A 23,361-nucleotide genomic window follows, 5' to 3' on the forward strand; every position below is an offset into this window, starting at 1 on the left:
CTTAGGGGTTAAAGACAATTTGAGGCAGAGTTTTCTGTTTTTCACAATCATAAGTATTCAAAACATTCTCACCATTTATGTCCAATTATGAGTAGCAGGAAGAATAAAAACATTTATATGGTAAGGAAAGAAAAAACAAAGTTCTCGATATAAGCTAAAGGAGATATAATAGCCATTCCAGGGCTCTGGTTGGTTTACAATTAATTCTATTTTCTACAGGCTGCGATTTAGACTTTGCTCTGGGATTTCAGTGGGCTGGGTAGCATGTGCCACTGATGTTCAAGCTATAAGCTCTCTTCCTCATTAATGGGACAGCTCACAGAAAGAACACCTCCTTGCCCAGGACCCAGGTATATTTATTCCACATGCAACACATACTTACTGAGGACCTATTATCTCCCAAGCACTGGGAGTTGGCACTGGGGAAACAACTGTGAATGAGTCAGATAAGACCCGACAGCTCCTGAAATTTAGATTTTTATGGAATAAACAGATAATATATCAAGTTAAAAACGTATACTGGAGCGCCTGGGTGGCTCAGTGGGTTAAGCGTCTGCCTTTGGCTCAGGGCATGATCCCAGGGTCCTGGGATCGAGCCCCGCGTCAGGCTCCCTGCTTGGCGGGGAGCCTGCTTCTCCTTCTCCTCCCCACCTGTGCTCTCTCTCGTTATCTCTGTCTCTCTCTCTCTTAAATAAATAAAATCTTTAAAGAAAAAAACAAACGAACAAAAAAACCCTATACTGTAGTAAGTGCCAAAAGGGAAACAAAGTACTAAGAATAAGGATAAGGAGCACCTACTATAGATAAGATGGTCATAAAAGATCTTAGACCTACAGAATGAGAAGCCAGCTGTGCAGGAGTATGAGAGGAAGTGGTATTGGCAGGGGCCAGATCATGAAAGATCTTTCTAGATCTTCTAGACCAAATTAAGGAGTTTGAATTTTATGTTTACAGTGGGAACATTTGCTTATTTAACAAATGTTCACCAAGTGCCTACTGTGCAGAAAGAAATCATTTAATACAATGGTTAGCAACAAGGACTGTGGAAGCAGTGTCCGGTTGATAGTCTACCTAACCTACTGTGTGATACTAGACACTACTTAACCTCTCTGGGACTCTGTTTCCTTATTTGTAAAATGGGGATTACCTACTTCATAGTTAGGAGATTAAATGAGTAAATAAGACAATCTCTTAAAACACTGCCCAGCATCTGGTAAGTGCTCAGTAACAAAGTATGTGCTAAGTAGAGAACAATTTCACGACTTCATTGAGCTTGGGGGAAATGCCAGAGAATGGGGTAATGGGATACCACTGAAGGGTAGGGGCATATGAGGGCAAAATCCAACTTCCATTTTAAGACAATAAATAACACCTGCTACCATATGGAGAACAGGCTGGGGACATAGAGCTGGCAAAGAATGTACATTGGGAGACTTGGAATGTGGCTTGGATTCGAGGCAATGGAGTTAGAAAGAAATGCATGGATTAAATTGAATTGGGAGGGTAAAATCCTAAAGACTTGTGAGGATGTGAGGATTTGCATGTCAAAAGTGAAGGAAAGAAAGAAATTAATTAACTCCAGGATTACTGGTTTGAGCAACTGGGTAGAGGAAAGCCTCAAGATGGCTGGGTGGGGGGGTGGGGGGGTGCCTATACTTTGCTGGAAAACAGAGAAATCCTTCAAGAGATAACTGTACAACTATCACCTTGGCTTAAAAATATTTAAGTGTGAAAGGCTACAAACCAAAACTGACATTGTTGACCTCACGACACACTTCAGGAGAGGTGGGGACGGTGGTATTAACTTTATATACCTCTGTATTGTTTTGCTTCTCCTTTTTTTTTTTTGGCAGGCGGGATTTAAGAAAATTACAAAAGAAGAAAATGTTCAAAATGTTTACACATGACAATCTTATTCCTGTCCCTAACCACTGCCAAGATACTAAACTGCTTAAAGATGACAGAAATTCTTTAGAATTCTTCATATTGCTTGAAAAAATGGTGAATACAAAGTAATCACTCAAAAATGACTAGCTTAAATAAAGTAGGGAATGAATGACAGTCGAGAAAGATTCTATTGAATACTTTCGTTCTGTTACATATTTGAAGCATATGCTGAAAATGAAAACAAACGCTCTAATCTATACTCAAATCAAATCTGAAATGGCACAGCTAGAATCATTTGTTAAAACAAAGTGTCAGATATACAATGACCAGACTTCCCATCTAAGCACAACAGAACCATAACAAAAACAAGTTCTGCTGGAATGTTTAATTTACATTCACCCATCAAAAGCCTAAGGAGAAATAAAGTTTCTTATCTCTTCAGAGCAAATTATATGCCATATATAATTAAAAATACTGAATGACAAGAAAGGAAAAAAGAAGATAACCAAAAGTAGAACCCTTCTTTCTGTCTGGATCAACCTTGATTCTACTCCCTATAGGAATCAAATACAACAAATGAAAATGTCACCAAAGTGGCCTAGAAACAAGTTAACAGCTACTGTTTAATCCAGTTTATTTCTCACTTGATATGCACTATTATGAAAACGTTTTACATATGTTAATCCTCACAATAACCATAAGAAGTTAGACACTGTTTTCCCCGTATTTCAGATAAGGAAACAGATTTTGAGAAGCTTAAGTAACTTGCCTTAGGTCATACAACTGAGGAGTAGCAGAACTGAAGTCTGACGTCTGAGGCCCATGCTATTAAGCACTTCGACAATTTCTTACACCAAAGTGAGAAAGAGGTAATAGAATCTTACCTGTTTAATCTCATGATTTTACGGTACAACCACCATCTCATTCATATGGACATTACTACCAAGTAAGATAAATTACCTGAACTACAATCAATATAATGTAATCTACAAATGTTATTTCAAATTTTCTAGTAGCCATAGTTTTAAAAAAGTAAAAAAGAAACAGGTGAAATTAAATATTTAATTCTATATATCTAAAATATCATAACTTCAACATGTAATCGACATGAAAAATAACTACACTCTTTGTACTAAATCTTTGAAATCTGCTATAGATTTTATAGTACATCTCAATTCAAACTAAACACATTTCGAGCACTCAACAGCCACCTATGGCTAGTGGCTATCATATTGGTCAGCACATGTCTACAGAAAAAGCCTCTGAACAACCAACACCAAGACCACCAAGACCATGTACTAAAGGTTGTGTACCTGGACTCATCAACTCAACATTCAAGCTCTCAGAAGTGATTTATTCTTATTCCAAACAACCTTGAACAAGTTTGGCTTACCAAACTACAACAGATTACAACAGAAAAGTAAAGGAAATGGGCTGCATCAAAAGAGCTAAGCTGGCAAAGGAAGAAATAACACACACACACATAACACACACACACACATCCATGCATGCACACACACAGAAGAGATCTAGATTCAAAAAGTGTAACAGCTGAGGCCACTTAGCAGAAGGGCAAAAATAGTCTTCCATACCTCAACAGTTCCCCAGGCCATTGCCATATTACCGAATTCATCAGAATGCTGGCATTAATGGGCAGTTAAATTCAGCATTTTAAGAAGTCAAGGAACCATTAATATATTTTGGAAATATTTTCATTCAGGGGCACCTGGGTGGATCAGTTGGTTAAGCATCTGACTTTGGCTTAGGTCATGATCTTGGGGTCCCGGAATTGGGACTCAGCAGGGAGTCTGCTTGTCCCTCTCCCCTCTCCCCCTCCCCCACTCATGTGCTCGCTCACACACACGCAGCTCTCAAATAAATAAATAAAATCTTTAAAAATTTTTTTCATTTAAAATCAGTTTGAGAACTCTCTGTACTATCTTTGCTATTTTCCTATAAATCTGAAACCATTCTAAAATAATAAAGTTAACTTTAAAAAAACAATTTGAGGGTCACCTGGCTGGCTCAGTTCGTTGAGCATATGACTCTTGATCTCAGGGTTGTGAGTTTGGGCCCCACATTGGGTGTAGAAGTTACTTTAAAACCTTTTTCAAAAAGTAAAAATAAATGAACAATTTGAGGCTTCTAGTATGGCAAAAAGTTCCCATAGATCAACCCTCTGCCCCCATAACAAGAATAACTTCTATACCAAAGCAACCACTTGATGGCACTGAGAAGTAAACAAAAGCAGGCAGATGTTGGAGGGGAAATGACATTTGGAAAAAGGGAAATACGCTGGACAAGTTTCCCCAATTTTTATCTTTTAACCTCATGCCATGCAGGACAGTTAAAACGCCAATGGAAAATTCACAGTTCTGCTGGCTTGAAGAACAGCATTCAGAGCAACCATCGCCATTGGAAAATAAGGTAGAAGACCATAAAAAAGAGAGCCAAAGACAGGAGCCCTAAAATCTGAATAAAACTCTGCCCAAATCTCTAGCTGATCCCTGACATACACATGCACAGTACAGACTCCAAGCAAGACAGCTAAAAGAACTGAAATCTGAGCTGCCACCACCACAGAGGAAAGAGTTTTGCAGTTTGAGTTCAGCTGACTTAATTACCTGCTTTAAAAAAAAAAAAAAAGGTAGCAAAATCAATATTCTTCAGAAGAACATAACAAAATCCAAAGTTTCTACAACTTGTCATTCACAATATCCAGAATACAATCCAAAAGTATTCCCCACAGGAAGAAAGAGGAAAACACAACCCATTCTCAAGATAAAAAATAATCAAGGAAACACACCTTATGCTGACCCAAACTCTGTAATTTGCAGGTAAGGACTTTCAAGCAGTTATTATAACTATGCCCAAGAACATAAAAGAAATATATGCTCAGGGCGCCTGGGTGGCTCAGTTGATTACTTTTGATTTCGGCTCAGGTCATGATCTCAGGGTTGTGAGATCAAGACCCACATCAGCATGCACTCAGCAGGGAGCCTGCTCCTCTCCCCTCCCCCCAGCACGTTCTCTCTCTAAAATAAATAAATAAATAAATAAATAAATCTTAATTATATTACTAAAAAAAAGAAATATGTGTCCTTTACAATTAGTTATTTGCACTTTGGTCACATACAAAAAATGTATCTCCAACTTTTCCAATGTCTAAGACTCATTCTTTTAATATCTTCTAACCAAAGATAAATGCACTAACTTCCAGAGTCTTCCTTTATCAGCCAAAGACAAATACAGTGGGGGGGGAGGGGTGCGCGGGGGTGAAATTCTTATGCAAGTCAAAACCCAGCAGCCACTTTCCCTAAGGGTAGTTTAAAAATATACATGCTATAGTATAAACTAGACTCAGAAAGAGACCTGGGATGAAAGAAAACTTCCTCCCCGATCTGTGTTTATAGCAGCTACCTGATTTTAGTGGATGAGAGGTATTTCTCTTTATCAACAAGTTCCCAGACCTAGAAATTCCACTAAGAGTTCAGCAATAGGATCAAAAATCCAATTTCTCCCTTTATAAAAAAAATCTAAATTCTCCAGGAAGTTCTTTTTTAAGAGATTACACTTTAGGTAAACAAAATAAAAATAAAGAATTCGGAGGATAGGGACGCCTGAGTGGCTCAGTCGGTTAAGCGTCTGCCTTCAGCTCAGGTCATGATCCCAGGGTCCTGGGATTGAGTCCCACATCGGGCTCCTTGCTCAGCAAGGAGCCTGCGGAGATCTCCCACTGCCTGCCTCTGTCTCTCTCTCTCTCTCTCTGATAAATAAATAAAATCTTAAAAAAAAAATATATATATATATATATATATATATATATAAAAGAATTCAGAGGATAAACAAGATATGTGAGCAACTTTAAAAACAGAATTACATCATATGGTTATGCACAGAAAATTAGCTATAAAGACACACATTACAGTACTGTTTAATAGGTAAATTTTGGACCTGTAAATAACTAAGAACAGTGGATTAATAATGATAACAATGAACAATAAAAAACTGCAGTCATAAAAATGTTATAGAATTTTAACATAAAATATTAGCAGTCAATAAACATGAAAGAATTAATTTTTCTCTGGTATTTTATTTTGGATTATCTATGTTTAAATTTTTCATTAAAATATATTACAAAATATTTTTTTATTATATACTTGACAATGTACTGCAGCTGTGAAAAATTAACATTAGAATTCTTGTCTATCTTCTTAGCTGGTCTAAAATAAATTTCAAATATCTGAACAGTACAAGATAGCATGTTTATTACTGAAATTCTTACTTGCCATTTCAATGCACAGGTGCCTTAAATATGATAAAGGTAAATTCTAACCTAGAATAAATAGTTCTATATGTCTTATTTTAGACACAACAAACAATCTTTCCTTTATCTTTCAGGTAGTTCATCTGGAAAATAAAATATATTTCTAGTCAAAGCATTCACTTTTGAAATATTCTTCATTTCTCTGACAAACTGCCCTCATTATCTGAGAATTTTTATTACTTCCATTTGTATTTGTTTTCTAATAAACTGCATCTAATTATGAGAATTTAATTATCTGGATCTGACTTTGAAATTACAAGTCTCAAATTTTCTGTCTGGACCTAAATACCCAAAACTAAGGCTACTCTGGTACATAAAATAAATCTGGACTAGATTGGACATTAGTTCTAAGAAACACACCCACTTTACAGATGAGAACAATTTGAACCTGGTCTTCCAGTTATGTAATTTGAAGATTCTAGACCTCTAAAACCATCTGTTATTAAGTTTAGATCAATGGCTATCTAGTGAGCACTAGACATAAAACCCAAATTACATGTCTCAAGTTCAATAACTGAATGCTATTTTTATCTCTGGTATTTTATTACGAGGCAATACAGAACCCAACACCAAAAACAGACTTAAAACTCTCTTACATGCATCTGTCCCCAGACTTCACATACCAATTTGCCCCAAAACTCCAAAAGACATTTACTCAATTAATGAGCTTTCTACTATATAACGAGATTGTGTTGGGTGGAAAATATAAAAGATGAAGAAAATAGTCCCTGATCCCTGATCTCCTGGAATTCACACTTGGGCCTGAAACAAAGAGAGGATGAGAAATGATTCAGATGAATGGCAGAATAGGCAAATGCACAAAGCTCCAGACAGAGTGGGAAGGATTCGCTCTGCTGAGGGAGCAACAAATTCAGAGAAGGTTCTAAAACCTTGGAAGGCATTTGTTTTCATGAACTAAAACCCTTGAAATTATATGTTAAGATAAACTTTTTACAGAATTGGGTGTACTCCAAAATATTTATAATAAAATATGCCATAAAGGTATATGGTTCTTCTCTTCAGAAACATAGCACATTCCTAAGTGCCTGAATGCTCTGCATGCTTGCAAAGAGCTCTGAAAAGGAGCTCAAAAGCTGAAAACAGTTATTGTCAGTAAGAATGTTTTTGGGGGCTTTTAAGAGTCCTTATTTGAGAACAACATGTGCTTTGGCCAGAAACAGATTTATTCCTTCATTCTGTTCTACAATATCTACGACCAACCCATCAGAAGAGTCTTATTATCTCACAGTGAGATCTGACTTAATGGTTAAAAACTGAATAAACCAAGAAAATACCAATCTTACAAAAGACAACAAGAGTCTAGTCTCACAGTAAAAATACATGTGAAAAAGACTTAAGGATAAAACCACCTAAAAAAAAAAAAAAAAAAAAGAAGAACTGGGGATAGGAAAATGACAACAGGATCAAGAAACTAAAGAAACCAACATATTTACAACCTCTCTTTATATAGAAAGAATTTGTGTGTGTATGTTTGTTTTAAAGAAAAAGTTCCTTGTAAATGGTTTGGTTTTTCTTTAAAGGACAAAGGAAGACAGACCATAGGACTAAACAGTTTGGTAGCCTTTTAAGTGAGCCAAAAGTTAAAAAAAAAAAAAAAAAAAATCAAACAAACAAACAAAAAACCTCAGATCCAAAAGCACTGGCTGATCTCATTAGCTGTGCTTAAGAAACTTTATAGATGTGACTTCACTCCTGGATTACACTTCTATATTTAGTTTATACCTAATATGGATAAAGTCCCGAACTAACAGCCATTTCCTCTCTCCACAAAAAGAAACTTCCTTGCTTTTTTTTCTATCAACAATGCAAAGATTAGTGTAGGCTCCTCTAAAGGGAGAGGCTAAAAAAAAAAAAAGAACACAAAGAAAAATATTAACAATTTGGTATGTTATTTCTGTTAAACTTGGACTGCTTTGACACTTACAAACTGTAAAACAATCCTAAAATCAAATATGTGATGTTCCAGTCAAGTTCCTTAACAAGTTTATAAATAAACCCTTTAAAGAACTTTACAAAATACTAATTAACCAGGCCCCAAAAATGCACAGAGGTGAGGTCATGGAAATTTTACAGTTTCCTTTCAAATCTAACTAAGAGAACTGAAAGCAACCAAACTCATTTAACGAACCATTTGGAGTTGCTGATTGTTAGTATGTTTTAGGAATATCCTTAAACATTCTCAGAGTTTCTTATTTTTTATTTTTCAGGGCGACTGAATACAGCAAAGAGTGAAAACAATTAGATAAACATTCGAGCTTCAAATAAAAGAAAGGATATAAACAAATAAAAAAGCTCTTAGTGGTTAAGAGTTAGGCTCTGGATAACAAAGACCTTGGTACAAATCCCAGTTGTGCTACTTACCAGCCCCACGACCAGACCACACGCAAGCAATGACCTCTCTAAGCCTCACGTGTAAAATAGCATCCATAGTACCTATTTCAGAGTTTATAGGAGGATTAAATTAGCTAACATGTAAAGGGCTTGGCACACTGTGCCTGGACCAGAGAGAGTAGGCTTGCAATGCTGTTATTTTATAACTCTTATTCTGACTTTAACAGAAAAACAAAAACTTACTCTTTATTTTCATGTATTAGTGTACTCTATTTTATACAGGAATAAATTAAGTAGTTTCAAGAAGCTTAAAACACGGGGCGCCTGGGTGGCTCAATTGTTAAGCATCTGCCTTCGGCTCAGGTCATGATCCCGGGGTCCTTGGATTGAGCCCAATGCCTGCTCCACGGGAAGCCTGCTTCTCCCTCTCCCATTCCCCCTGCTTGTGTTCCTACTCTCGCTATTTCTCTGTCAAATAAATAAATAAAATCTTTTAGAAAAAAAAGAAGCTTAAAACATCATAAAATGAAGTGTTTTAAAATCAGTTTAAGATCCCTACATCACTTATCAATTATAGCCATGCTAAAGTTTTAAAGTTTGATTATCATCCCATTGTGGTATAAAGTAAAAATTTAAAACAACAACAATCTCAGGGTCTAGAAATAAAGTAAGAATTAGGAGACTTCAACTCTCTCTACTCTAATCCCTTAAAAATTACTAAGCATAACACCTGTCAATCTACACTAGCTCAATTTCTTCTGCTACAAATTAAGTAGAAAGAACCTGATCTCTCCTAAACATGTCTGTATTTCCCGTAAAGAAAGCATTACATAAATGTCAGTTAATATATGACCAGCTCAACTTTATACCACAAAAATCAAGGAATAGTAACATGTAGTAGCACAAGAAGCTATTATGCCAAATCCATAATTCAAAAAGTACTTCCACAGAACCACTAGATCCTATAAGCCACAGATTACTCCTCTTTACTTCTTCATGCTCTAAAAAAGAAAGAAAGGAAGAAAAAAGAAAACCACTCTTACTAATAACAGACTCTTAAGCTTGAGCTACTAGTCCAGAAAGAGCTGCTGAGGCAGAGTTTAAGATGGCAGAGTCCAATCTGAATGTCCTTTAGTTATCTAGAAAGTGTCAACACAATCATGGTTCACTTAATTCAGGATTAAATTGGAGTCTAATCTTGGATTTTTTTTTTTACACTAAATATGCTCTTCTGATAAAGAAGGGTAAGTTCCCCCACCTATTTATTTGTAGTGGCAGCCTGGCAGATGCTTCTCTTAGTAACATCCTGGAGATTGAAACCCCATATATTAAACATATAAACTAACCATGAGAGGCGCCTGGGTGGCTCATTCGGTTAGGCATCTGCCTTCGCTCAGGTCATGATCCCAGGGTCCTGGGATCGAGTCCTGCATCAGGCTCCCTGCTGAGTGGGGAGCCTACTTCTCCCTCTCTTCCCAGCTCATGCTCTCTATCTCTGTTGCTCTCTCTCTCAAATAATTAATTAAATCTTTTAAAAATAAAAATAAAATAAAATAAGCTAACCATGAGCCGATACAGTCTTAACTCAGCATTCCAGAGGCCCATGGAATAATAATAAGCAAACAATGCTTACTATATGCTAGACCTTAAGTTTTCTTTCTTGTATTAGCTCTTTTAATCTTTACAAAAGCCCAAGAAGTAGATACCATTACCCTAGTGAAGACCCTAAGGCAGCTAGCGAAAGGTAGTACCAGTATTGAAACAGTCTATATGGCTCCAGAGGCCACGCTCTTAACCACTACAGCATGACAACAACGTAACACAAAGATCCAGTCTTCCAAATGACAACTCAACTGCCTACTTGAAATATTAATTCTAACCATCCTCAACTCTGAAATAGACTATTTAGTGCCTACAGAGGGAATACAAATGATACTTGAAGTCAACAATCATCCCCTGGCTCTGACTTTGGGATCTCAAATCCCAAATACTACCAAGGATAGAAAGAACCTTTCCGAGCAATACCAAGGTAGCACTATGATCTAGCACAGGAGTCTCTGCTGAGTCATCAAGACAGTGACTGCAACTCTTCATCCCACTGGCTGTCAAGCCACACACTCAGGGACAGGACACAATCGTGGACTTTCCCTTTGCTCTTTTCTATTGCGCAAGAAAAAAAAGTAAATCTTCATTTCAATCTAAAATTACCATCTTGAGGCACTAAATCAATATGAACTGAGCCCAGAGATCTGCATCATATTCTATTTCTCTGGCTTCTTGTACAAAGATTTCTGTAAATTTAATAAGCATTTGCTTTTCCCCAAGCATATGACATTTTATCTCTTCTTTTCCCACCAGCCTTCTCTGGAATCAACCCTGTGCAAGGGAGAAAAAAGCTTCTGTATATTCCCTCAGCATCGATTTCCCTGAGTTAAGACACGTAATGCAGTTAACACAGGGCCTGGCACAGAGAAAGCACCCCATAAATGTTTATACTATTTCAATTAAGTATGAAATACTCTTCTATATATTCATTCTATCTCATGCATTTGGGAAATGCAACAGAAAAATCAGTCAGTGGTAATAAGCACATCTACTCTAAATATACACAAAACAGACCTTCCTCGCAGTGAAAAAGACGTCCCAGTCAGTGAATTATGATGACTCCCATGGGAAACATTTTCCCCTCTAACAGGATGGTGTAGTGTTCCTTCCAACACTGTAGCTCTTTCAGCTCATAATTTTTAAAAATGCCTCCCCTTAAAATGTTTCCCCTTCTGGCTACCAACCTGTCCCTTCTACATCGCCAAGTTTCTCATTAGAGTTGGCTTTACACGTTGCCCCTACTCTTGCTTCTACGCACTCCTGCACCTACGCCACTCTGGCGTCCCCACCAGGATTCCACCAAGGGCGCTACAGTGCTACCAATGACGTCCAGGCCGATAAATCAGATAGACACTCATCTTACTTGACACAAATGGTCACTCCCTTCTTAAAAGCCTCTCCTGGCTTCTCTGGTACTTCACTCCTATAGTCCTCCTCTTTCCCACGCTGCCCTATTGCAGCTCCCCGCTCTCCTTCTCCAGTTTCTCCTCTAACGTTGCACCCCTAAGTGTTGAGAGTTCCTCAGAACTTGGTCCTGGGCATTTTCCCTGCTACTCTTCATTCATCCACTGCATGATCTCACACACTTCAAATACCACATAAATATCATACATATGTATCAAGGCTGTATATCCAACTTGCTCCTAGACATCACCACTTGACATCTCAGTCATCTGAAATTCGTCAAGTCAAAACCTGAACACGTCTGCTCCTCCTCCGTCTCAATAAAAGGCACTGCTACCAGCCCGTGAATCTGATTAGAAACTCCCATCTCCTTCAGTATCTTCCTATTGACTCCACCTTCAAAATTTATCTCAAATTCATTCTCTTCTCCCCATCACCACCCTAATCCAAACCACCATCATCTCTTTCTCAACTACAATGGCCTCCATACAGTTTGCCTTGTTTCCACTCTTGCGTCTCCTCTCCAGTTCCTTTTCCAGAGAGTGGCTAGACTACTCATCTTAAAGTGCACATCAAGCCATGGCACTCCCTCGCTTAAACCATTTTGAGAACTGCTCTTTTTACTAAGGATAAAATTCACATGACTTACAAAGACCTCCATGATGTGGCCCATCTATATCTCACTCTGGACCTCAGTTTTGTTCTCTCCATTCCAGGCATACCCTCAAACAAAAGTATTTGTTCAATATTTCCAGCCTTTACATATATCAATTCCTCCAGCCTGGAATCCTCTTCTCCTCATTCTTCTCCTAATCACCATTCATCCAAATGTCATTTCTCTGAGAATGCCTCACTCAGCTTCTATTTAATCGGATTTCCTGTCATTCCTTCTCAAGATGCCCTGTTCTTGTCTGTAATGTAATATATACTGTCTTTATTTGTGTATTTCTTTAACATAAGCCTCTCCCACTAGACAAGAGATTACATAAGGTCTTAACATACTCAATGTAACATCAACTCCTGATCTCCTCCCCGTCAGAACTAGCTCTCCACAGCCTTCCCCATCTCAATGAACAGCAACTTCACCATTCTATAATTTCTTCAGAACGAAAATCTCAGAATTATCTTTGACTCCTCTTTCTCTCATATTCCACATCAGGAAATCCTGTTATCTCCATCTTAGAAATATATCTAGAATCAGACTACTTCACACCTTAGCCCAAGCCACCATCTCTTGCCTGAATTACTAAATAGACACCTAATTGGTCCCTCTGCTTCTGACCATGCCTCCTTATATGCTGTTCTCTGCAAGGTTATCCAAATGTCCTGTTAAATCAAAAACAGCACCTCCTACCATTCCCCATACTCCTTACCCTACACTTCAGTTTTCTTCATAGCCCTTATCACTAGCGGACATACACTTTGTTTGCCTCCGCCACCTGAATATGAACTCCACGCTGTTCCTCGCTGTAGCCAAGCCACCACAACACTACCTCGATATTTGTTCAATGACTGAAAGAGAAAAGAATAATTATTCTGGCAGTCAGAAATTGGAGGTGGGAGAGGGGCTGGAGCAGTCAAAGATATTTCAAATGAAGGAAACACCAGGAAAAATCTTACATGAAGGCAGAGAAGTACAGGGCATGTTCAGGATGAGTCTAGCTAGAATATGGGGTAAATGTGCAGCTGCTGTGGGAGATAAGCCTGGGAACATGTCTGGGTCATGATCTGAAAGATTCTGATGGCCAGATCAAGTTGTTGTATCTAAGTCAATAAACTAGAGAAAGCAGGATCCATTTAACATTTGAGGCAAGAAGTATCAATTTTAGACAGATTAAAATTACAGAATATTAACAACAACTAAATTATTGAGGGAAAAGATACAAGTTTTTTTAAACAACTGATAATATACACCATACTTAGACTCCATAATACTAACTACCCTTCATCTGTCAGCATACAACATAAACATTTCACTCATCTCTAAGTCAATTAGTTCATTTAGGCTGTCACATAAGTCATTTCTTAAGGTCTTAATTCAACTGGAATTTTTTTTTTAGGTGCGGGGCAGAGGGAGAGGGAGAGAGAGAATCTTGGGTAGGCTCCACGCCCTACACAGAGCCCGACTCAGGGCTCAATCTCACCACCCTCAGATCATGACCTGAGCTGAACTCAAGAGTCAGACGCTCAACCGACTGAGCCACCCAAGTGCCCCTTAACTGGATTTTAAAAAGCACAAGACAAAAAGTTACTATACTATACAGGAAAAAGCCATCAACCATGGCTCATTTACTCACCTGCTGATTGTCCATTAGGCTATACAGTGAGCTCCTCCAAGACTAGAGACTTGCTCTTATTTCTTTATCTCCCCAGCACTTACTGCATGGAATGTATTCAATTAACATTTGCTTCTATTAATATCCCTAAACTGTGCTAGACCATTTCTAGACAAAGATTGTATCTTACATCCTCTAACCTACTATAAGATTGAAGGAGAAAATTAATACTAAAAAATCATTTGGATTTTCAGAACAGATTTCTCCTCAAGAGCGTAAAGGAACAGCCTACCTCAAACCATTTAATCAATATCTATTCTGTGAGCAATTCTAGGTGTTGGCAAATTTCACAACAACAACAAAAAAAAGCTTGCTTTCTTCCAGCAAAGATCAAACAGAGTAAATGCTCTTTTAGTGCCATTAGGAAGATAAATCCAGATACAATCTGAGTTTCTCTGAAAAAAATGAAATAAAGTATATTTCCTTTAAACCAACTCACAACTCAATACATGTTACATACTAGACTGGGCTTCATTTTTCATTCCAAGTATTTTGCTGTCATGAAGAACATTAAAATATTATACTCTCATCAATAATTCATGCAAGTTTATAGAAAAGACTATGACATACAACAAAATAGAAATAGCAGCCATTTCCAAAGGAGGAGTTATAAGTAATTTTATTTTATGTGTGTTTTCTAGGTTGTCTACAATAAATGCATATGCTTTGTTATAATTGGGGGGAAAAAACACATATTTTTTAAAAAGCCCATTACATATAAAATGAATATACTAGGAAGCAGAAAGGAAATGACATTACTTTCCAAATTGGGGGCCAATATTTAAATAAAAGTAGACCAAAGTTAGATACTACTTATGCTAAGTGACTAAAAAACCGAATATTTGTAACCAAGGGTCCTGCGGACAATTACAAAATGTGAATAAAGTTTGTGTTACCGATAGCTAGCAACAGGTTTTACACCATTCAGTGAAGAATCAACAAACCTTCAACATTTCTAAGCCAAAACTCTGGATCTCTGTGTTAACTAAAATATGCTGTAAATGAGAACATCAAGTAATAGAAAACTGCACACTCTTCCTAAGTTTATTTCTTTGAAAATTTTTCAATTCCATCTCGGGCATTTGTATGTTCAAGGCCAAAATTTCACTTCCTAAGTCTGAACCTTCTTTTTCTCCCATTAGCCTGTTAGTCCAGCAGCTGTCATGGCTACAGCTCTGGCAGCTTTCTTAGCAGCGCAACAGCCCACTTCAGTTTGTCTTCAGTTTTCAATGAACTTTCCCTCTAGTCACCTACCACCCAGTCTCCACCTCCAAAATAAAGGAACTAGCTGTTAGCAGAGCAAAACAAGCGAAGAACTCACATATCCTTAAAAGTTCTTAATTACTTCAGCTTTTCTAGTCTCCAGTGTTTGCTCAGATTCTCTTTCTTCTCTCACAGATACAAATAATTAGCTATGCGGTGTGGTGGTAAAATCCAATACTTAAATTATCACAGACGATTGACATGTTTACAACGCTACTATAATGAGAACGAAATCCTTTTCATAAGGATGAGTTATTGCACATGTAAAGTTGGAATAATTTTATCACAAAAAGAAAAAGGGGGGTATGCTCCTTACTTAGAGCCACATTGTATTTCAGCTTCAAGAAAAGCAAAAAGAAGAACAAAAAAAAGAAAGAAAGAAAAGAAAAGAAAGGGAAAGAAAAAAGGGGCTTCCTTTTGCCTGGCTTCTTGGCTGGCTCAGTCGGTGGAGCATGTGACTCTTGATCTCAGGGTTCTGGGTTCAAGCCCCACATTGGATGTAGAGATTACTTTAAAAAGTGAAACCTTTAAGGGTGCCTGGGTGGCTCAGTTGGTTAGGCAGCTGACTCTTGATTTTGGCTCAGGTCATGATTCCAGGGTTGTGAGATCGAGCCCAGCCTGTTTAAGATTCTCTCTCTCCTCTCCTTCTGCCCCTACCCCGCTCTCTCTCCCTCCCTCTTAAAAAAAAAAAAAAAAGTGAAATCTTAAAAAAACAAACAAAAAACATGCCTCTTAAAAAAAAAAAGGCAAAACAAAAATCTATGAAACAAAATATATGCACAATAAACTCAGGTCAATATCTGGCCCTGGTTCTAATATTGTTACTTCTTCAAAGTAACCATTAAACCATTAAAATTTAAGATTCTAATATTGTTACTTCTTCAAAGTAACCATTAACCATTAAAATTTAAGATACTCTTAGTCTACCTGTAGACTTGGATCTCACATACTTTAAATACCACATAAATATCATATATATATATATATATATATATATATATCAGTAGACTTTCACATACAGTCTTACTTATCTACATTAAGTTGTTACTTTCATAAATTTAGACTAATACAGTCTTCTGGTTTTAAATAAAGGGGAGGGGCGCCTGGGTGGCTCAGACAGTTAAGCGTCTGCCTTTGGCTCAGGTCATGATCCCAGGGTCAGGAGCCTGCTTCTCCCTCTCCCTCTGCCTGCCACTCCCCCTGCTTGTACCCTCTCTCTGTCAAATAAATAAAATCTTTAAAAAAAATAAAATAAAATAATAAAGTAAATAAATAAATAAATGGGAAGAAAAAACAGAAACCAAACAAGGCTAATTGATATTCCTTATACCAATACTAAGTACTGAGCACTGAGGAATAAAAGCCAAGTCCAAAAAAAGACAACAGGATTAAAAGTTCCAAGAGAACTCACAAACTGATACCCTGAATTAAATTTAGATTCCTGTTAATTCATACTTGGAAGGTTTGTAATGATGTAATCTTCCTTCAGAAACTCCCTTTCCATTCTCTACAAGAGTCTCTAAAATGGGTAAACTCATCTTAACTTACCCCTACTTGATCTAAATCTTAATTAATGCTTTAATCACACTTTCCAGCCGGCCTAACACATTTCCCTTTTATGGACTCACTAATTCCCTATCCAGGAGACACCTGACACTGAGGATCCACAGTACTAATGAAGCAGGAAGTGGGAAAGTCTTGCTCATCATCCTTTTACTGGCTTCTCAGCATCTCTGTGAGCATCCTTTCAAACCAACTGTAATTTTCAGGGACAGCCAGGTCCTCCCCACTGCCTCTTTCCTATCATTATTCATATTGTGTCAGGCTTCTCATTGATTCAGTCCCCTACCTCAGCAGCCCCGCCTGGGGTCCCTTTCTCTCAGAATTTTACAGTTAACCAAAATCGTGACCTTGGCCCTTACAAAGAGTAGCACTAGTAGGACCTCAGGAATAGGTGAGACATGTAGAAAGAATAGAGTTCCCACTAACGTCACATTTTACATTCATTTTTATCTCCTGAATTTTCCTCTCTGGAAACCTCAAAGGAATGTCAAACCAATTAGAGCCAAGGTAACACTGTCTTAATGTTGAATTCGTTTTGTTCAATTTTAAGAACAAAGTTCCCAGCATCACTTCCTATAGAAAATGTATTTCATTTGTGTTAAAAAAGGAGGTTGAAAGCTGCCCTTGATACAAAATATACAGAACTCACTTTATACTGGCAAAATAGTTGACAGTTTGCCCTTCTCTGTGATACAACTGCACCCTCCCAAATGCCACGGAGAAGCTGTTGAGTAGACAGCAATCCAAAACATAGGGAAGTGTTAGGAGAACAAACGAGGCTGGGAAAATTGTATGTCTCAGCAAAAACCTAAGTAAGGTTTGAAAAGTCTCAACCTCAACTTTTAAATAACTTGTCTCCTTGGCACTATGGAGTTGAATCATTCCTGGCTCCTTCTTTCAAAAGTATCAATCTATCTACTATTTCCCGAATAATGAGTTTACAAATAATGTCAAAACTAACATTCCCCTCTCTCCCTCCCTCTCTGTCAAATAAATAAAATATTAAAAAAAACAAAAACCTAACACTCCCATTCTTGGCTATTCCCAATCCACCTATTCTACCCACTTTTTTAAGGTCAAGTCCAAATCTACTTCCATCTTTCCCCCATCTCTTAGCTTAATATGAATTACACTTGACTCCTTAAGCATGTACCATCTTGTGTTGTTGTTTTCTTTCCAATAAAATTTATAAACCTAAGTATAGGAAATGTTTAACAATTTCTTATAACTCCCATAGTACCTAGTTCAGTACTGGGCACTTAATTCATTCCAATAAATGCTTTAAGTCACAGATAATCAGATGGAAGTGACCTTAATGATGATCTAGCCCAAACCCTTCTTTTACACCTTGCTTATATGAATTATGCTTGACAATCAGAACTCCACCATTTACTTTTTAAAGAGCAATGGTTCTTAAACCTGTGTCAGGAATCCCCAGAAAAAAAAAGACTCACATAGGATTTTTTATGTAATTTCAAGGATTTACAGAATCCCCTGAATCCTATTAATGAAGCCTACATTTAAGAATAATATACTGTTGGGGCACCTGGGTGGCTCAGTCATTAAGAGTCTGCCTTCGGCTCAGGTCATGATCCCAGGGTCCTGGGATCAAGCTCTGCATCGGGCTCCCTGCTCCACGGGAAGCCTGCTTCTCCCTCTCCCACTCCCCTTGCTTGTGTTCCGTCTCTCGCTGTCTCTCTCTCTATCAAATAAATAAAATCTTAAAAAAAAAATAATATACTGTCATTTAAAAAAAAAGAATAATATATTGTCATCAACAAAAAAATAAGTCTTTACTGTGTGCCAAGCCCTATTCCCAATGCTTTCCATAGAATGGTGTATGGCTAGATCACATTTCCCAGCCTTCCTTGCAATTAGAAGAAGCCATGTGATCAAGTTCTTCCCAGTCGAATGAGAAAGGAAGTGACAGGCAGAATTTCTGGGTTAGGGCCCTTAAGAGACATGTGCCTCCTACATATACTCCACCTCCCACTGGCTATAAACGACTTCCCAGCCACCAGCTTTGACAGCTTAGGGGAGTTCAATGCTCTGGAGACTGCTGGAAAAACAAGTTGTTAACACTTTGGTCCCTGTATGACTAAGAAAGAATGCCACCCCAATGTCTAAAACACGCTCCCTGGACTGCTAAGTGAGAAAGGAAATAAACTTCCATCTTGTTTGAATCATTGTTTGGGGTGAATTATTTATTAAAGCACCTCAAACTACCCTAATTAATACATACAGATTAGCAGCTAATCCCCTCAGCAACCCTATAAAATTGTTGTTATTATTATTATCCTGATATTAGAGGTCAGGAAATTGAGGTGCTAAGAGCTTAAGAAACTTGCCTGACACACTACTTGAAGCCAGAGTCAAGCCAAGCAGTCTGGCTCCAGGGTCCATGCACACTGGAAATCCTGCCAAATATCTCCAAAGAAACAGTTATTCTTGTGTGTTACGCCACCCTGCACCAGACTAATTTTTTACAACCACCACCCCAATCCCAGCAGTTTAGTGACCACTGCCAACAGGGATTGTCCTGGTTCAAAATCATGCACCAACAAGTTTAAATTCCAGCCCATAACGGGCGCCTGGGTGGCTCAGTCAGTTGAGCATCCCCACTCTTTGGTTTTGGCTGGGGTGGTGACCTTAGGGTCATGGGATGGAGTCCCAAGTAGGGCTCTGCTCTCAGCAGGCAGTCAGCTTCTCTTTTTTTCCCTCTCCCCCGTCCCTCTCCCTGTCTCTCTCTCAAATAAATAAATCGTTAAATAAATAAATAAATTCCAGCCCATAAAACTAAACTCTACAAAGGGATTCCTTCTACGCTAAGATCAGAAATACCATCGCATCATACCAAAGCTACCAGTAGGGGCTGGGGAGTCAGCAGCGTCAACAAGAGCTGGGTTTATACAAGCCAGAGAAAAAAACGACAGTCATTTTCAATTTCTCTCATTGTGTGGTTCAATAATTTTTACTTAGCACAGAAATCTTGGTTCCCAAATTCTAAACACGGCCAAGAAGAAATATTGATGGAAAATATGGCAGGTACAAGAAAAGACTAGAAGTACTACCAACTGGAGGGAGGGTAAAGTAGGTAGATAAAACCACACAGGGTTTTAGAAGCAAAGGACCAAGGTTTGAGACTCAGACTATGAGGACCTAAGTAAGTAGTTCCCAATTCCAAAGCATGTCACACATATATATAAACAGCAAAGTGCTAAGAAAAAAGGAAACAAATCTCATTTTAAACATATGGTACCCTCTTATTTTCCAGGCACTTAGAAGAACATACAGACTTTACCTTCATGGAACTGTCTACCTAGAAGGGGAGATATGCATATAAATATGTACATACAAAAGGACACACACTTAGTATCTATTTTCTGTGTATCAGAAACTGTTCTTATGACATGCTCCATATACCAACTAATTTATTCCTATGAGCTTGGGCTATTAATATCCTAACCGTACAGATGAGGTACGGAGAGGTTTAAGTATTGTGTCCTGGGACACACAACTAGTAAGTGAACGAAGTGGACCACAAATTTTAATTATAAATTAAAATTATAAAGAAGCTTATGCCCTTGCTAAAGGATCTGAATTTCACCCTATTGGTTAGTGGTTCCCAACTAGAGCTGGTATATCAAAATATATACACCTACCAGGCCACTCTTGGTGAGGGAAGAAGGCATTCCCACTGTTGAGGATGACTGCCTTTGTAAGCTTCTTTTACTATCGGAAGGGTGCCCTACCCTCTGGGTGTTGGGGTAAACAAACACAAATGGAGAACTGCACTTATCCAGGTGATGGGGAGCCGCTGGACTCAGGCGCAGAGAACTCCAAAAACAACACTCACCAGGAAGGCAACGTAGCTGTGAGTCCAGTCACACTACTTAGTAAGGTCCTGGTCTATTTCTCTTAAATTTAAAGCTACCTAAACAGGGAAGCTCAACATCCTTTTCACTCATATGCTTTAAGTGTATATAATAGTTTTTGGCTACACACTCAGATACCTCTTGGCAGAATAATTAACACTGTTTAACATACCATGCTGAACAACCATGGCCTCTGCCCCCTCACTGCTTTCAAAATAACTATATTTACCAGGGTATCTTCCCCCATTTGCATTTCCCATAAATAGGTTTTGAGAAGAAATCCAGAATACTCTTTAACAAAAAAAAAAAAAAAAAAAAGAATACTCTTTACCACAATTTACCTGGCCCTTTTTTTTTTCTCCTTTGAAACAACTCTCCTGGTTTATATCAGTACAATGTTTTACCTAAGCAGGATCACAAGGCAGCAGAAAACATTTCACCTCTTATTTCACAAATGAAGAAAATAAGTCTCAGAAAAGGAAAACAACTTGCCCATTGAGTACAGAACTGAGACTTGAACCCTGGGTCTCTGCCACCAAGCCCCGTGAGAAAGACTTACAATTAGTGGTAAGCAGGATGCTTTTAGGTGGATCACAACATTTTTTACTTTAATAGTTAGGCACAGGAGAAATATAATCACCACACCTCATCAGTTTCAGATATTACTACAAGATGTATTTAGTAAATAATAATACACATCCAACACAAATATGGAAAACTGGGAAGCTGTATACAATCACTCAGGTTCGAGAAACAATGCACCATGCCCCTCTCCTTCTAATTGAAGGGTTAAAATAATAGTAGGCAGAGCATTAAGCATTGATCTCTTCCTCTATAATTCATACACTTGATTTCTTTTTCTTGTCTTGTTGTATTGGCTAGGACCTCCAGTACAAGGCTGAAAAGAAACCATTACTGATAGTATCCTTATCTGATTCTAAATTTAATGCTACTTCTAAAGTTTCACCATTAAGTATTGGTTGTTTTTTTTTTTTAGAACTTCAATAGATACACTGTTTTTGAGTTTATGGAAATTCCTTCCTATTCCTAGTTCAATAAAATTTTTTGAACACTGATCTGTGACCCACCCTTCTGCCTCCCACCCATCTTACTTTCTCTTATTTCAGGTTCCTTCCTACATCCTCTGCACTTCCCAGTACTGTATCTGTCACCCAAACAGAATCTTTGAAGATATTCTGGGGGTTCTAGACCTGTCTGCTGTTCCAGTTCCCCAAACCAAATGTTTCTAACACCAAAATATTTCTAACACCGATAACTGAAAGAAAGTCCTAAAACAAACATTGTTCTGATCATGTCTTCTCTCCCATCTCTCAAACACACCCTTCAGTATCTTCCCTTCTTTAAAATAAAAACTCAGGGAAAAAAGAACAAAATTGTTCTAGATTCCTGTTAACTTTCCAATTCAGAGCCCTGAATAAGCCTGCGTAAGTGACTATGAGAATCTCAAGGATTTTGAGGTTTTGAGGGAGGCAGCTGGAGCCAGATGTTCATAACTTCTCTCTCCTTTGCTAAAAAGAAAAATACTAAAATAGGAAAGAGATAGGGGTATAATCTGTAAGCAAATAAGATAGTTCCAGGAAAGAGACCAAAGGGGAAAATCAACCCTTTAAAGCCCAAGCAAGTTATGAATTCTTTCCCTCATCAGTTTTTCTTTCAAAACAAAAGGGCACACATAATCTTTCCCGAGGCAGCAACACCGAAGGGAGCAGCCAAAATGTTGCATCATACAAACCACTCCGAGTTTGAGAAACAAGAAACCCAGATGGTGGTAAACTACCTAAGACAGGAAAACCCAAGTTGGGAATCTCGGTCTTTCCCGGAAGCCCTGGAATGTCTGCTTTTTAAAAAAAAAAAATTTTTTTAAGATCGCATCGAAAATTAAAGTTAGAGTTTCACGCCAGCGGGAAGCGAAATGCTCGTTGACAAAGCGTTCCAAGAAGTTGGGTTCATCATCTCCCGACTGAGAGGTTTCGGTCCCGGCCGGGGAGACTCGGAGGTGAGGGTGGGGTGGGGCGGGCGCCAGGGCGGGAGCGGGGCGGGGGGTGACGGGGCCCACCCCCGCCCGGGTCCTGCGGGCAGCGGCGCGTCCCACCCCGACGCGGGACGACGGTCTGGCGGCCGCCGGAACCCGCGCAGCTGGAGGCGGTGACCGCCGCTCCGCGTGCCGGCTGCCGGGGGTCCCGGTCCCGCCCCGGCTCCCTCAACCGGCCTGGGCGGCGGGAAGGCGCGGGTGGGCCCGAGACAATGGGCCGGGGGCGCGGGAGCAGCGTCTCTGGGCCGGGGTGGGGCGGGCGCCGCGCGAGGGCGCAGCGGGGGCGCCGGGGCCGAGGAGCGCCCGGGGCGCAGGGACGCCGCCCCCCTACGGCCGGCCGGGCGGACGCCGGGGGCTCAGCGCGGCGGGACGGCGGGCGAGCGCTTACCTTGACGAAGAGCTCGATGACAGGCTCTTTGTCCTCCTCCTTCAGCCCATTCAGCGGCATCGACAACGCCATGACCGGTTCGGCTGCGCTCCGTGGACGGCGGCGGCGGCGGCTGCTCCTGCTCCGGGGCTGCTCCGGCTGAGGGTTCCCGCCGCGCTGCGCTGCGCCTCCCTGGACAGTCCCGGCGTCGAGCTCGCCTCAGCCTCGCCCGCCCAGCACTGCCCCACGCCCCGCGCGCGACTCGGAGGCGGCCCCAGCCCGAGCCACTTCAAGCCGCGGGGCGGGGCCCGGGGCGGGGCCTCGTCGGG

General features: G+C 39.3%; 1 protein-coding gene across 1 annotated transcript in view; it reads right to left on the minus strand.

The window, feature by feature from the left end:
• Positions 1-23,312, minus strand: part of CLIC4 (chloride intracellular channel 4) — a 70,644-nt gene extending 47,332 nt beyond the window's left edge. Inside the window, exon 1 of the mRNA XM_032391056.1 lies at positions 23,054-23,312. Coding sequence (XP_032246947.1) covers positions 23,054-23,125 — 72 coding nt within the window. The 5' untranslated portion in view covers positions 23,126-23,312. The remainder of the gene's footprint in view (positions 1-23,053) is intronic.
• Between the last annotated feature and the right edge of the window lie 49 nt (positions 23,313-23,361).

Source organism: Phoca vitulina, unplaced genomic scaffold (assembly GCF_004348235.1).
Source record: "Phoca vitulina isolate PV1807 unplaced genomic scaffold, GSC_HSeal_1.0 scaffold2, whole genome shotgun sequence".
Classification (NCBI taxonomy): domain Eukaryota; kingdom Metazoa; phylum Chordata; class Mammalia; order Carnivora; family Phocidae; genus Phoca; species Phoca vitulina.